Below are 15204 nucleotides of genomic sequence, written 5' to 3'. Positions count from 1 at the left end.
ACCATTTAACAGGTAGGAAAAGAAACACTGGCATGACAGTATATAACCTGGCACTTTGACCTCTGTAGTAATTGACTCTCAAAGACAACTGAGAATGGTGCTATTATTAGGCATTAATTTTCAGTTAATGCCTAATAATAGCACCATTGAACTGCCTTCATTTAACTCTGATGGAAGAGAGTATGACAAGTTAATTGTTTGGATTCATTTAGGGCTGTTAGGAAGCAGCAGTTGATTTTAACAGTGTCATTCATGAGCAGGACACTACTTGAGTAATTTACCCAATGCTTGATCTAATACCATTGATTATAGTGTATATTTAGCTTTTTCTGCAAAAATTATATGAAGAAATTCAACATGCAAGTCTCTCTTTTTTTTTTTTTTTTTTTTAGTGAATTTCTGGCCAGTCAGGCGGAGTGTTACGTCCAGGCCATCCAATGGATTTTGCACTATTACTACCATGGAGTTCAGTCTTGGAGCTGGTAAGATGGTTTGTGTTGTCATATGTAACTTTTTAGTAATGGTAATAATATTTTTTTTATTTTTCTGTGGTTTTCATGGAGAATGAAATTTGGACTGTGTTTTTTTTGGAGTAGCTTTTCAGTTGTAGTTAAGTGGGCAGATGGAAATACTGATTTGGCTTCATTGTCCAAGTCATACTGAAAATTGTGAGCTCAAGGTTGTAAGACCTTTCATTGGATCAGTATCAAGTTTCAAGTTTAATAAATTTTGATTTTACGCAATATCCAATATTTCAATGCGTATTACATGACAAATATAAATGAGACAAAATTATACAGACTAATCATTATGTTCTATTGATACAAACTGGAACAAATAGGTAAAGGGTAGAAATACAATTTATAAAATAAAATTTTAAAAAAAGGAACATTTAAGGTTTGCACACAAGGATAGGGTCATTTGAGAAAAAATATAAAAAGAATTGATTAAAAAAGCTTTAATTATTTTGAAATAATTCAAAATATGAGATAAGAACATAAGCAATGCCTCTGCCGGGTCAGACCTGAGGTCCATCGTGCCCAGCAGTCCGCTCACGCGGCGGCCCAACAGGTCCAGGACCTGTGCAGTAATCCTCTATCTATACCCCTCTATCCCCTTTTCCAACAGGAAATTGTCCAATCCTTTCTTAAACCCCAGTACCGTACTCTGCCCTATTACGTCCTCTGGAAGCGCATTCCAGGTGTCCACCACCCGCTGAGTAAAGAAAAACTTCCTAGCATTTGTTTTGAATCTATCCCCTTCCAATTTTTCCGAATGCCCTCTTGTTCTGAAAAATTGGAAGGGGATAGATTCAAAACAAATGCTAGGAAGTTTTTCTTTACTCAGCGGGTGGTGATTGATCAGTTTAAATGTAAATTGCCTTTTACATGAAAAAAGTAAGAAGACTAAGATTAAAATTAATGACCTTTTAAAAGAAAAGAAAAATAGGAAGATTAAGATTATAAAAGCACTTATAATTTCAAATTGATGTCCTATTCATTTAATTCTTTGGGGATTAGGTACTGCGTTTATTGGAATGTTCTATCTATGTATTGAATGCATCTTTATAAAGAATGCTTTTCAAGCCACGTTTGAATTTGTCTAATGATGATTCGTTACGTAAATAGATTGGTAAATTATTACACTGTTGGGGTGCTTGTACTGAAAACATGGTTGCTCTTCTAGTCCCAATTATTTTCAAAAAAGGAATAGTTAATAAGTTTTGTTGCGACGATCATAGCGTCCTAAGTGAAGAGTAAGGTATTAGTAGTCTATCCAGAAATAACGGCTCATGTGATTGTTGAATTTTGAATGTTAGTAATATAATTTTAAACGTTATTCTGTGTATAATAGGTAGCCAGTGTGCATCTTGTAAGAGTGGTGTAACATGATCATACTTTTTTGAATTTGTTATAATTTTTATTGCTATATTTTGTATTATCTGTAGTCTTCTTATTTTTTTATGAGCTATACCACAGTACAAAGAGTTGCAATAATCTAACCTAGAGATGATTAGAGAGTGAATAAGAATATTAAGTGCTTCCGGTTTAAGGACCTTAGTTAATGATCTGATAAGTCGCAATTTATTGAAACAGTTTTTGACCACTGTACTGATTTGATTATGATAGCTAAATTCTTGATCTAAGGTTACTCCCAATATTTTTGTTGTATTCACTTGCTGAAGGGGAATGTTGTTTAGTAGTATCTGAGATGAAAATTGTTCCTTTAGCTCTCTTTTCCAAGGGAAGAACATCACTGAAAATTTTGTTGGATTCAACGCTAACATATTGTCCTTAAGCCATTGGCTTATTTGTAGTAACTTATTATTTATGGATGTTATCTTTTTTGGATCTACTAGATTTAAAGGATGAAGTAATTGGATATCATCTGCGTATGCAAATGTAGAAAATCCAATAGATTGACTGAGTGTTAGTAAAGGTGCCAAAAAGATATTAAATAGCAGCGGTGAAAGAATTGAGCCTTGAGGAATTCCAAAGGAATTGGTGAAATTATTAGATGTTGAATTATTGAATACTACTCTAGCTGAGCGATCTTGGAAGTATGATTTAAGCCAACTTAGCACATGACTTGAAATGCCAATTGAAGAAAGTCTGTTAATGAGTAGATGATGATCTATGGTATCAAAAGCTGCAGATAAATCAAGTGAAATCAGAATAGTTGATTTATGATGATCTAAATGATATTGTATATTAGTTGTGAGTCCTATCATTGAGTGTTCGGTTGAGTGATTTGCTCTAAAACCAGTTTGATTTGGGTGTAGTATATGTGTTTTTTCTATGAAATTAGTTATCTGTCGAGGTGGAAAACGACATATTCTTTCCCAAGGGACCCTCGGTCACAAGGGGGCACCCGCTCAAACTCAGAGGAGGGAAATTTAGTGGTGACACCAGGAAGTATTTCTTCACAGAAAGGGTGGTGGATCACTGGAACAGACTTCCGGTGCAGGTGATCAAGGCCACCAGCATGCTCGACTTTAAGAATAAATGGGACATTCACGTGTGATCCCTACGAGGGTCGAGTTAAGGAACTAGGTCATTAACACTCAGACTTAATGAGGTGGGTCAGTAGAGTGGGCAGACTTGATGGGCTGGAGCCCTTTTCTGCCGTCATCTTTCTATGTTTCTAAAAACTACTTTTTCTATTAGTTTAATGAGGAATGGCAAATTGGCTATTGGACGATAATTCGTTATTATTGAGGTTGCTTCTTTGGGATTTTTTATCTTTGGTCGAATAATAGCTTCTTTCCATTCTTTAGGAATGTACCCTGTAGTTAAACTAGATTCTATCATGCTCCGGATAAAAGGGCCAAAAATAGAAAAATGTCATTTTAATATGAAAGGGGAAATAGTATGAATATCTGTTCCCTTTGCGTTAATTGTTCTTAGAAGAGATTTAAGATCTTCAATAGAGGGAATAATGAAGTTGGCACATTTGGAAGTAGGTATTGTTTGTATTTGTGTTTCCTCTTGGTAAAAATTTGTATTTGGTTTAATGTTGCTTCTTATTTTATTTATTTTATTTATAAAGTAATCCGCAAGGTTTTGTGCACTGGGTCTAGCTTGTAAGGATGGATCTTCGATAACTTTAGGTATTGTGAGATGTTTTAGGATACTATAGAGAGCAGATGAATTTTTTGCACTCGTTATTTTGTTTGAATAATATGTAGTTTTGGCTTCATTTATTTTATTTTTATAATACTTCATTTGTTGTTTGTATTTAATTAGATGTTGTCTAGATTTAGTATGTCTCTATTTCCTTTCTTCAGACCTGAGTTGTTTTTTGATTAATAGGAGTTCGTCTGTAAACCAGGGATTTTCCATTTTTGTATTGCTTATAGTTTTCATGCGTATTGGAGCTATAGTTTCTATCAATTGTTCAGTTGCGTTGTGCCAGACTTTAATTTGTTCCTTTATTGGTAAGAGATTGAACTCTTCGATTCTAATATTAAAGGATGTGGCTATCATTGGGGTTTCTATTTTATTATAATCTCGATATGAAATTGTTTTTGGTGTGGTAATGTTCTTATTAGTTTGAAAATTGTAATTTGTGGTTATTAAGTAATGGTCTGACCAAGGAACTGGAGTTAAAGCAGGTTTTGTAAAAGTATCTTTGTGGTAGGTGGGGATAAGAATCATATCTAAGGTATGTCCTGCAGTGTGTGTTGGATTATTGAATAGAGTAGAAAGATTAAGATTAGAAATTAGTTCGGAGAATTCAATTGTATCAGGAATGTTCAATGCAGAAGAGTACCTTTATGTCTGAAGAGTTTGGGACAAAGTCTCTTCAGGATGTTTCCCCCACATTTTGAAAAATAAGACTTTTTCTGGTAATAGAGCAGAATGTTCTGAGTACTTGAGAATTTTTATAGTTGACAACTGGATTATTAGGAATGTAGACAGCTTAGTAGCTGGTGTACATGATGATTGCATCCAGGGTATAGCCACGAGGCTGGTCTGGCTCGCCCAGTTTGGTCTCAGGTCCATCCATTCAGCAGCCACAAGCCACTGTCTGCTGACCCAGAAGCCTTCCCTCTGCAGACAGCCTGAAAATGCCACATGGGTTGGGGAGGGGGAGGAAGAATAGAGGCTGCTGCATGGACAAGGAGGAAAGATGGAGAGAGGCTTGTGCACGGACTAGGGGGAGGAAAGAGAGAGGCTGCTGCATGGACTAGGAGGGAAAGGAAGGAGAAAGGCTGCTGCATAGACTAGGGGAAGGAAAGAGAGAGGCTGCTGCACAGACTAGGGGAAGGAAATAGAGAGGCTGCCGCATGGACTAGGGGAAGGAAAGAGAGAGGCTGCCACATGGACTCTGGGATAGGGAGGGAAGGAAAAAGAGAGGCTTCTGAATGGGCTGGGGAAGTGGGAAGGGAGGGAAAGAGAGAGGCTGCTGCACGGGCTGTGGGAGGATAGGAAGGGAGGGAAAAAGAGAGGCTGCATGGGCTTGGGGGAGTGAGAAGGAAGGGAAAAAGAGGGTGCTGCATAGGATGTGGAGGAAAAGAGAGGCCTGCCCGCTTTGAGCTCAGGCCCTCCCAAAATTGGCTGTCTGGTTGGCTACACCACTGGGTTGTCTGATATCTTTCCTATTTGATGTGATGATAGTGGATGTCACATATTACTTAGGTGGGATTTTAGAGGATGTTGTAGTGCATGCGGGTAACAACAATGCTTAAAGGTGCAAGAGGGTTGTTCTGGAAGATACATTTTGGCTTTTAGCTAGGAAGTTGGAAATCTAGAATGTCCTTGACTATATTCTGTATAATGCTTCCTGTTCCATGTTCAGGCCTTCAGAGAAAAACTGAGTCTGGAGTCTCAAAGCATGGAAAAAAAACAAATAGTCACTCAGAAGTGCATGGTTTGGAAGGAGGCATCTTCAAAGGATACTTGTAAGGCTAGAATGTCAGAATTTCCCAATAAAGAAGCTGTGGCAAAGGCTTGAAAGAGGAAAAATAGAAACATGAAAGCAAATAGCTCATCCACAACATCTGCTATTTTCCCCTTTCCCTAAGAGATCACACATGCTTGTCCCGTGCAATCGTGAATTCAGATACATTCATGTCCACCACCTCCATCGGGAGACTATTCCACATATTCATCCCTAAGAGAACTCAGATATAGATGACTTCAAATGTGCCTGTATGGTCTGCTATTAGCAGCTTGTGACTATAGTTAATAGTCGTGTAAATAAAAACATACTTTGAATTGTCTGTATACGAATACCAGAAATCTAAAACTAAGATTTGAGAATTAGAATATATGGTATTAAAACATGGACATAATGGAGGTAATTTTATAAAGACTTTTTCCCAAAGTAATGCCTGTTTTACACATAGAATATGTCATCTATAAAACTGTGTGACCATATGGTATTATAGTGTATATGCACACATTTACATGGAGGGGCATAATCAAAAAAAGCATCTAAGTCCTGAACAGACTAGTATTCTAACCCTGCCCTTAAGTGCCCTGGAATAATGATAATTGTACAAATATTTCCAATCAAATATTTTTTATTAAAATTAACAGAATAATCTTGTTTCAAAAGACATTTGTACAATGGAGACACATACAGTCAAACATGTAAAATGGCACCTCTTCTGAATAAAAATGGTCTCAACCAAACTATTCTGCTTCATTCATTTATGCACTCTCACAATGACCAATATTACATCACTCCAATCTACCAATGGTCAGCCAGCAGAGGCTGTCCTTATGTATTTGAACAAAGAAATTCATTTTAGCTTTTATAGATACCAGGCTTAAAGAAAAGTTTTACAAATTATATATTAGTTTACAGCAATTTCTGAATATGCATAACACATTATAATATACCCAAAGAAAAACTCCCTCTCCCAATATTCTTTAAAAGTTTGAATCAAAACAATTCTCTGACAGTTTCACAGACACTAAAAGAAAACCCATATAACCCCCCCCCTTAATGAGAATTCCTATACTGGGTTTAAAGGAGCCCTCCCTTCATATTTAGAAAGGCAAGCAGGCCTCTTGGAATGTTACAGACTTAAGAGAGTTTCTATGCTAACCTAGCTTAAAGGCCAGATAGGTCAAACTTCAGATGTTACCTCTCAGGATCTCTTAAAGTTTTTTGAATCTTAAAAATGTACAAGGTTTTAAATTAAGCACAAATCATTCCATCACACATTCTCACACACATCATCTGGGATCCCAAACATGCCACACTCATATATCAGTCATATTTCAATCATATTCAATACTTCTTTAGAGCATATTTAAGACCTTTAGGCTTTCTTCTTTACCCAGCAATGGAATGCCAGGAACATCTGCTATCACTCAAACCATGAGGTTTCTCCTATTCATCTGGGTATGGCAGCCCAGACAAAGAACACCAGAAACCAGGGTCTTGAGTGGGAAAACTGCAATATTTTAGACAAAGAGACAAAGAATACTGAACAGAGAGAGATATAGAGGGATTAATACCTCTATAAATGTGCTATATATACATATACCTAATTTCCCTTATGATCTTGCTTAATCCAGCAAATTACATAAAGAGAATATTATTATACTTTATCCTTACTATTCATCTCTAGTGTTTTTTTAGCCTTGGCTGCAATCCATATTCATTTTTTATATCTCTGTACCTAACTTTTCATAGACTCTTAATTGGGCATAGGCCTTATCTTCCACAAATGCATTACTAACTAGATTTATGAAACTAACTAGAATCATATGAAAAATAGGTGTCTTGCATGTACCCTTCACACTATCCATTCCAGTACAGCATGCCACAGCGCCCCCTGTCCATTAGCGCCACTACTCAGTCCCCTTTTGGCCTACGTCAGTAGATGCTGAAGTTGGCAGCAGGGAAATGTCCATTCTCAAAAAAAAACATCTGAATTGAGGGTTTTTTTGAGAATGGCCTACCTGCACGTTCAGCAATCTACTGGGCCAGACTGCCACTGTGTCTATTCTTACACCACATTCCTGACTAAAAAAACGAACAAACCCAGACCTTTTAGGCAAAGGAGGGGCCAGTCCTTTGTCTAAAACCTGGATTCTGTAACCATCTGTCAAAAACAACACCAGTTACAGAATCCCTCCCCCCCCCCCCCCGCAACAATTGCAGCAGGAGAGATGCCTAATCTCTCCTGCCGGCATCCCCCCAACAAACCCAATACTGGCAGGAGAGATGCCCAATCTCTCCTGCCGAAGGCAAGGCGCCCCCCCCCCCCCCCGTGGCTACAAGCAGGAGGGATCCCTAGCCCTCTTGCCAGCACCCCAACCACCCCCGAATATCGACAGGAGGGAGCCCAGGCCCTTCTGCCGAAGACGGCGGCACCCCAACCCCTGAACCGGCAGGAGGGAGCCAAAGCCCTCCTGCCGGAAGGTGACCCCCCCGCGAGCTCCCTCTACCCCCCGAACAACCCCCTCTCCACCCCAAATCCCCTCCCCAATCCCCTGCACCCCCCCCCCCCACTAATCTTAAGGTTGGTCAGACGGACGGGTCCTTGGTCCAGCAGGCCTGCCATCCTCGGAATGGTGGGCCTGCCCCTTCCTGGTGCATTGTGGGATGCACCGGGGAGGGGCCTAGGGTCTGATGGTCGTTTTGGCCAAGCAGTTTTACAGAATTTATTTTCTTCCTAATGGCCAACTCTTCCACCATCCCTTTCAGTAAGTTAGGGAGTCCCACTTGTGAGAATATACTGCCTGCTTGTTCAAGGATAAAGCCCAGTTACTTACCATAACAGGTGTTATCCAGGGACAGCAGGCAGATACTGTCACATCCCTCCCACCTCTCCTGGTTGGCTTCTTAGCTTGCTTATGGAATTGAAGAACCACAAGCCAATGTTGGGCAGGAAGACATTCACGCATGTGTGGTGTGAGCAGTCTCGAAGCTTCTTAAGAAGTTAAAGTGACAGTATGCTTTTTAGCACTGTCCGTACCATGCTCCATGGATGATGTCAGAATATCGGCCTGCTGCCACCAGATAGCACCTCTTACGGTAAGTAACTGTGCTTTATGGGTCTGATATTCACCCTGCAGTGGTAAACAGCTTGCAAGTCTCTCACAGCCAGGGGCTGAATTAATCTTGTATATTGAATGCTAGCTTATGCCTAGCCTCCAGCATTGTGTAGTAACCTGGAAGTTACTGCCATCAGAACAACTCATACATGCTTAGTTCTCCACATCAGTGGCAGGAAACATGGTAGCTGTGACTGCCTAGGAGTTCTGACAGAGCTTGTCTTCAGCTGGCAGGGCTTGGAGATCCCTGCCAACTACACTGAAGATGTGCACTCCTGCTGGGTGGGCCTGAGCCAAAACTGGACATGCTTTGAGTGCAAGGAAACCCCAAAAAAGGACCCATTTCTTGTGGTTTTGTTGCAAATGCATTTTGTAACACCAGGGATGCATATACATATTTGTTGACTCTTCTCATTTGGAGGGATTTTTGAGTACTGAATTTCAGAGTGCAGGTAGTTGAGGTAGGCATGGTTGTTATTCATCATGTAGTTGGGTGAGAGATCATGAGAATTTGGATTCCTTTTGCTTGTCCTTTTTTATTGCTTATTTGGTACTCTCTGATTTCTCCTTGAAGTGAACTAGGCTTTGGTTCTTTTATTGGTTTATTCTTGTTATTTTTGGAAGTTTTAGATCTTGTATTTCTTTTCTGTTTGGTAGATGCACTTGATTTTAAATTTAATAAAACAAACATTAAACCAGGTATAGTGCTTGAGGACTAGGAATGCCTATATAATGTCCATTTTTAAATGTGTAAAGATTTCAAAGACAATATAATTTTGATATTTTATTGTGAAATGCATTTAACACATGTATAGATATCCATCCCACCTAATTTAAGCCATCCAAGGTGATATACAGTACAGAAAAATCTTATGTAAATGTTTAATTTATAAAACACACTATCAAGAACTTGAGAATAAATTCATCTAACAGAAGAATATCATGATCTTGACCTATGCCCAATCTTTTCACATTTCATATAGGAAATTATCCTTTTCACTGCCAATGTACCCCAACCTAAAACAGCTTTGTTACTCTTTTCCTTCCCCTGTATGCCTAGCAGAAATATAGCTTTGATATTGATCTTTCTTCTCCTTCTGGCCAGTTTCCATAATAATATTCTGATGAGAATAATATCAGAGCCATTTCTAGTGCGGGTATGTTACTGTGATGGTGCCTTGTACATATGCCTTAATATTATTATTTAGCAATAATGAGATGAAGAATGTAGTATTGTCTGTGATTTATTAGAATGTGGTAATGATAGGGGTTTTTTGCCTTTTAGGTATTATCCTTACCATTACGCCCCTTACTTGTCAGATATTCACAACATCAGCATACACAAACTCAAGTTTGAGTTAGCAAAACCTTTCATGCCATTTGAACAGCTTCTTGCTGTACTTCCAGCAGCCAGCAAAGATCTGTTGCCTGCACGTTATCAGGTATGTTTTACAAACAACTGTTCCCTTCTGAATATTATGGGAGTGCATGCTCTTAGTGGGATTAATAGTTGGTGGCAGCAAGATACAAGGAATGGGCTAGTTGGTATCTTGCTCTTTGCCAGGTTGAATGCTTTCACATTCTGCCACGTGATTTTGGACCAAGATTCTGGTTTCTTTGACCAGTCCTTATTTTGTTCTCTCTCTTGTTCCACTAACCTTGAGAATTCAGCTGTTGTCTTGTGGCTACAGTAAGACCCTGAATCCCATGGATATTTTAGCAAAGATTTATGGGCTGGAAAAAAGATCCTGCACAGAGCAAAATGTTCAAGAGATGATCTTAAAAGTGGATGTGCTTACTAATCGAACAGGAGATTTATAGAAGTTATTTTTCTAGATCTTCCTATCTACTGTTAAAGCATCTGTACCTGTAATGTGTAATCAGATAATTCAGTTGGAAACAGTCAACTCTGTCTAAACTAAACTGTAATACTCAGGTTAGGGAACACCATAAAAACCAAAATGCATCAAAACTGAGTTCAAAACAGAGTTTTAACACATCTTAGCATGTTACTCTTCATTTTTCAGTATTTGATGACCAGTGAGGACTCTCCAATCCTAGAGTACTATCCACTAGATTTCAAAACAGACTTAAATGGGAAGCAGCAGGAGTGGGAAGCAGTTGTATTGATTCCATTTATCGATGAGGTGAGGATTTTGAACTGAATAGTTGTCTAGTAAATGAGTAATCGGGTCCATACCTATGCCTGCATTTGATCAATTTTAGTTATGTCTCTTTGGGTACTTTGCCTTCTAGCTTAATTTTTAGCCGATTGAAAAATTTAGAAAATTTCTTACACCTAGAAGTTTTCATTCATGGGTAAGCCAATACAAGAACAAAAAAAAGGTGTCATGTTGTTGCTCTGCATATCCTCCTCTAGAAGCTCTTGAAAAAGACACGACCACTGAGCACCAATTGAGTTGTTTCACGTTATGACGTGAGCCTGACAAAGATGATATTCCAAACTAGGCATTTGATGTATGTCAAGTTCCACAGTGTTCTTTAAGTAACCAAATGGCAACATTGTTAGTACTATGTGGACATTGCCTTATGTTGTACTGTTTGTGAAAGAGACTTGAAAGCATGATATTAAATAGGCATAAAAAACCTCCACATTAAATCTATTCAAACTCTGGGCACCGCTATAAGTGAAATGATACCAACATACTGATTGAACCTCGACACAACTGTGGCCACAGTCATGAGGTCCACAGCAAAGATTTTTGTAAGCAGTGTGATTCATAGATAAGTCACTTGATTTAATAATCATAATTTTTGCGGGTTACTAGTACATCTGCATTGCACAGAGTTTGAATAGTTTTAAAATTGATATTTTTTATTCCTGTTCCTATGAGGTAAATTTCATTTAATTTATTAAAATTTATAAACCACCTTATTCCAGAGCTGTCCAGTTTTATGCACAAAATGCCACATGAGTTAATGAGAGGTTATATGTATAATACACTCAATGCAGATAGCTCCTGGCTCTCAGAGAATATCATCTGAATTTTGGAGGCTAGAGTAGCAGACATTGAGGAGCTGAGGTTGATGGAAGTACTGTATGTAGAAGAGACTTTCAGGGATATAGTGGAGCAGCCCTTGCGCCTCCTTAGAGGAGAAAAGTCACCTCTACGTGGCAGAAAGCGATCCTGTGGTTAGAACCTGTTCTCAAGATAAAGCCAGTGAACATATAGCTTCATTTGAATATTTGCCCCATTAGGTATAATACATTTTAAATCCTTGTGCTATGATGGTCAGAAAAGCAATTAGACATTTGAAATTATTAAGAAAAATAAATCAGTGAATATAATGGCTCTTTGTTAATCCAGGTTGCAACTAGAGAACGACACGGGGAAAAAATTTGTCCCCGTCACCGCCCTGTCCCCGGCCCACCATCCTCTGCACCGCCCCGTCACCGCCCCGTCACCGTCACCGCCATCCCTTTCACCGCCCCGTCACCGCCACTGCCATCCCATTCACCGCCCCGTCACCGTCCCTGCTGCATCCATATAAGCCTTAGTACTGTAATATTTAGCTTATTCCTTTCTTATAAATCAAAGTTCCTGCTGCTGAACTAGAGAAAGAGATGTTCAGCTGGCAGGGCTTTGTTTATAAATTTTTATCAACACAACTAATATACTACTTTATCCTAAAGCAAAAAATAAATAAATAAATAGAATTTTTTTTTTCTACCTTTGTTGACTGGTTTCTGCTTTCCACATCTTCTCATTCAATTCCTTCCATCCACTGTGTGTCTTCTCTCTGCGTCTTCCATTTGCTGTTACTGTGCCTCTCCCTTCACCCCCCCCCCAATTGGTCTAGCACCCATCTTCTTCCCTCCGCTCCCCCATAGTCTGGCATGTGTCTTCTTCCCACTCTGTCTTCCACATTTCCCTTCAGGGTCTGTTCCTCTCCACCCTCCTTCAATGTCTGTCCTATTCCTTTCCACCACCACCCTTCCCTCCCTCCTTTACCATCTGTTCCTTTCTACCACTCTTCAGCTCCTCTCGCGTGGCCTATCTATCTACCTTTCTCCCTCTTATTTTCATGGCACATTACAATGTAATTTGTGCAAGCCACTGGAGCCTGCAAGCTCGGTCCCTGTCCCATCCCCACAAACCATCTCGCTTCTGTGCTCCTATTTTCTCCATCTCTAATATCTCCCCTATGTATCTGTCATTGCCCCCCCCTGTGTCCATATACCATCCCCATGGCATGTCCCCTTTATGTCTCTGTCCCTATGCCCCATGCACATAATTTCCCCTCTTTCTGTTACCTTCCTGTGTCCAGATTTCCCCTATCTTCCTCTTCCATACCAGTGTGTCTCTTCTTTTCAACCCCATCTAGCTTTTTTCCCTCTTTCTTCCCCCCCCCCCCTGCTTACAGCATCTGGCTCACCTGCCTGTCCTTCCCTTTCTTTCCTGCTGTGGGGTTTTCTTTCCGTCTTCATCCCCTTGGCCCAGAATCCTTTTCCCTTTCACTCCCTCCTTCCAGTTTGAGCCGAGAACACGGGCGATCGCACGATCCCCGCAGCCCCCACCCGCCTGCCCAATCGATCCTACTGTTTAGCCAGCTCTCTCCCTTCTCCTCACCTTAGTTTGTAGGTTTTCTTTTTCGGCGACCTGCACGCTTTCCCAAAGAGCTGCGCACACGCAGCTGCTCAGTGTTCAATCTTCTGCTCTGCTGCAACTTCCTGTTTCCGGTTGCGTCGGAGCAGAAGATCGAAACTGAGCAGCAGCGGGTGCGCGGCTCTTTGATAGCATGCGGGTCGCCGAAAAAGAAAACCTACAAACTAAGGTGAGGAGAAGGGAGAGAGCTGGCTAATCACTAGGATCGATTGGGCAGGCGGGTTTGGGCTGCGGGGACCGCGCGATCCTTCATGCCTCACTGCGGGGACAAGACCATTCACCGCTCCACGGGGCGGTGAATGGCCTTGTCCCCGTCCCCGCAGCGACTGCTAGTTTTCATTCCCCGTTTCGGCGGGTTACCCGCCGCTAAACGCAGTGGCCGCGGGTAAACCGCCACCGTGTCATTCTCTAGTTGCAACCATATCTTGAGTTCATCTCATCTTAGAAAATATATAGCATAATTACACTGTGAACTGAAAAAAACACACCAAAATGTTTTTTGTCATACCTTCCACAGAACTCGACCAATTCTTATGAAATTTAGTGCGTCATGCACTGAATGAAATTGATGTAAAATGTTGTAAATATTTCCCACCGCACTACAATACTACCTTGTGAAAATGAATTGTGAACTGAATAAGAACACATCAAAAAGTTTTATGGCATATCTTGCAGAAAAATGTTAAGTCGAAAATGTTTAAATTAAGCAGATGTTCGAAGCGTGCTCCCTTTGTATGAAGGCATGCCCTAAGCCTTGGCTGCCCCTGATCTACAATCCAGAACTTACAGGGTTAAAACAATCAAAGAAAAATCAGAACCATGGTCCAACCCCTGCGGAGTACCCCAAGGATCACCTCTGTCTCCCACATTCTTCAACCTATACATAGCTTCCCTCAGCTCTTGCCTAGACAAACATGGCATAACCTCCTATAGCTATGCAGATGACATCACCATTCTCCTCCCCTTCGACCATCCAGCGCCCACCATGATAGGCACAATACACAGAACACTTGAAATATTAGCAACATGGATGACAGAACACAAATTAAAACTTAACCCTGACAAAACAAACTTCATTCTCCTAGAAAACAGCGAAATCCCAACCTTAACAAACCTAGTATTAAACTCGATCTCATACCCCATTCAACTCATGGTAAAACTTCTTGGAGTACTGATTGACAGAGGCTGTACCATGCAACCACAAATCAACAAAATAATAAAAACATCATTCGCAACTATGAGAAACATAAGACAAATCTGAAAATTATTCGACAGGAAACAATTCCAACTTTTGGTACAATATCTAATCCTTGGACTAATAGACTACTGCAACATACTATACCTCCCCTGCCCAGCGACCATGATAAAACAGCTACAAACAATACAAAACACATCTATTTGCTGAAAAAATGCAACCATGTTCAAGTTTAAGTTCAAGTTTATTCGTTCTTAATGAATCGCTTATTTAGATTGCTAAGCGATGTACAACATAATATAAATGTGCAGATAAAATATTGGTGCTGACGTACAAAATGACTATTATATTGTGGGTTAAAACTTACAAGAATTGTGTGGGGAAAATGGGGAGAAAGTTGCAATCTTTAATAGGAGAAAAAGAAAAACATAAAAGGAATGAACAAAAAGGGGGGTAATTTTGGCTACTTAAATAAAAATTGTTAATTTGAAAGCTAAGAATCATATGCATCTTTAAAAAGATATGTTTTTAAGGTTTTTTTAAATGAGGGTAAATCTTTTAATTCTCTAATGTATTGAGGTAGGAGGTTCCATGATTGGGGGGCCATTACAGAAAACATGTCGTGCCGTCTAATTCCTATAACTTTCATCGAGGGAACGGAAAGAAGATTGTGGGAAGTCGAGCGGAGAGATCGCGAAGTGCTGTATGGGATTAACCACCTATTAATAAATTGTGGTTCATTATAACTCAAAGCTTTAAAAACTAAGAACAGTAATTTAAAAGTAATGTGGTGGCTTACCGGAAGCCAATGGGATTTAATCAACAGAGGGGTAACATGATCATATTTTTTCGCATTGTGGAT

At 39.8% G+C, this 15204-nt stretch overlaps 1 protein-coding gene across 7 annotated transcripts in view; it reads left to right on the top strand.

Annotated features, from left to right (window-relative positions):
- The window catches only part of XRN1 (5'-3' exoribonuclease 1), a 184291-nt gene that overhangs the window by 64831 nt on the left and 104256 nt on the right, over positions 1-15204 (top strand). For all 7 annotated transcript variants that reach the window (XM_033958431.1, XM_033958429.1, XM_033958435.1 and 4 more), the window contains 3 exons: positions 393-482; positions 9805-9961; positions 10547-10666. In XM_033958431.1, the coding sequence (XP_033814322.1) occupies positions 393-482; positions 9805-9961; positions 10547-10666 (367 nt within the window). The remainder of the gene's footprint in view (positions 1-392; positions 483-9804; positions 9962-10546; positions 10667-15204) is intronic.

This window comes from Geotrypetes seraphini, chromosome 9 (genome assembly GCF_902459505.1).
Source record: "Geotrypetes seraphini chromosome 9, aGeoSer1.1, whole genome shotgun sequence".
NCBI lineage: Eukaryota > Metazoa > Chordata > Amphibia > Gymnophiona > Dermophiidae > Geotrypetes > Geotrypetes seraphini.
Note: the sequence above shows the minus strand (reverse complement) of the source record. Positions and strands in the feature narration are given on the sequence as shown.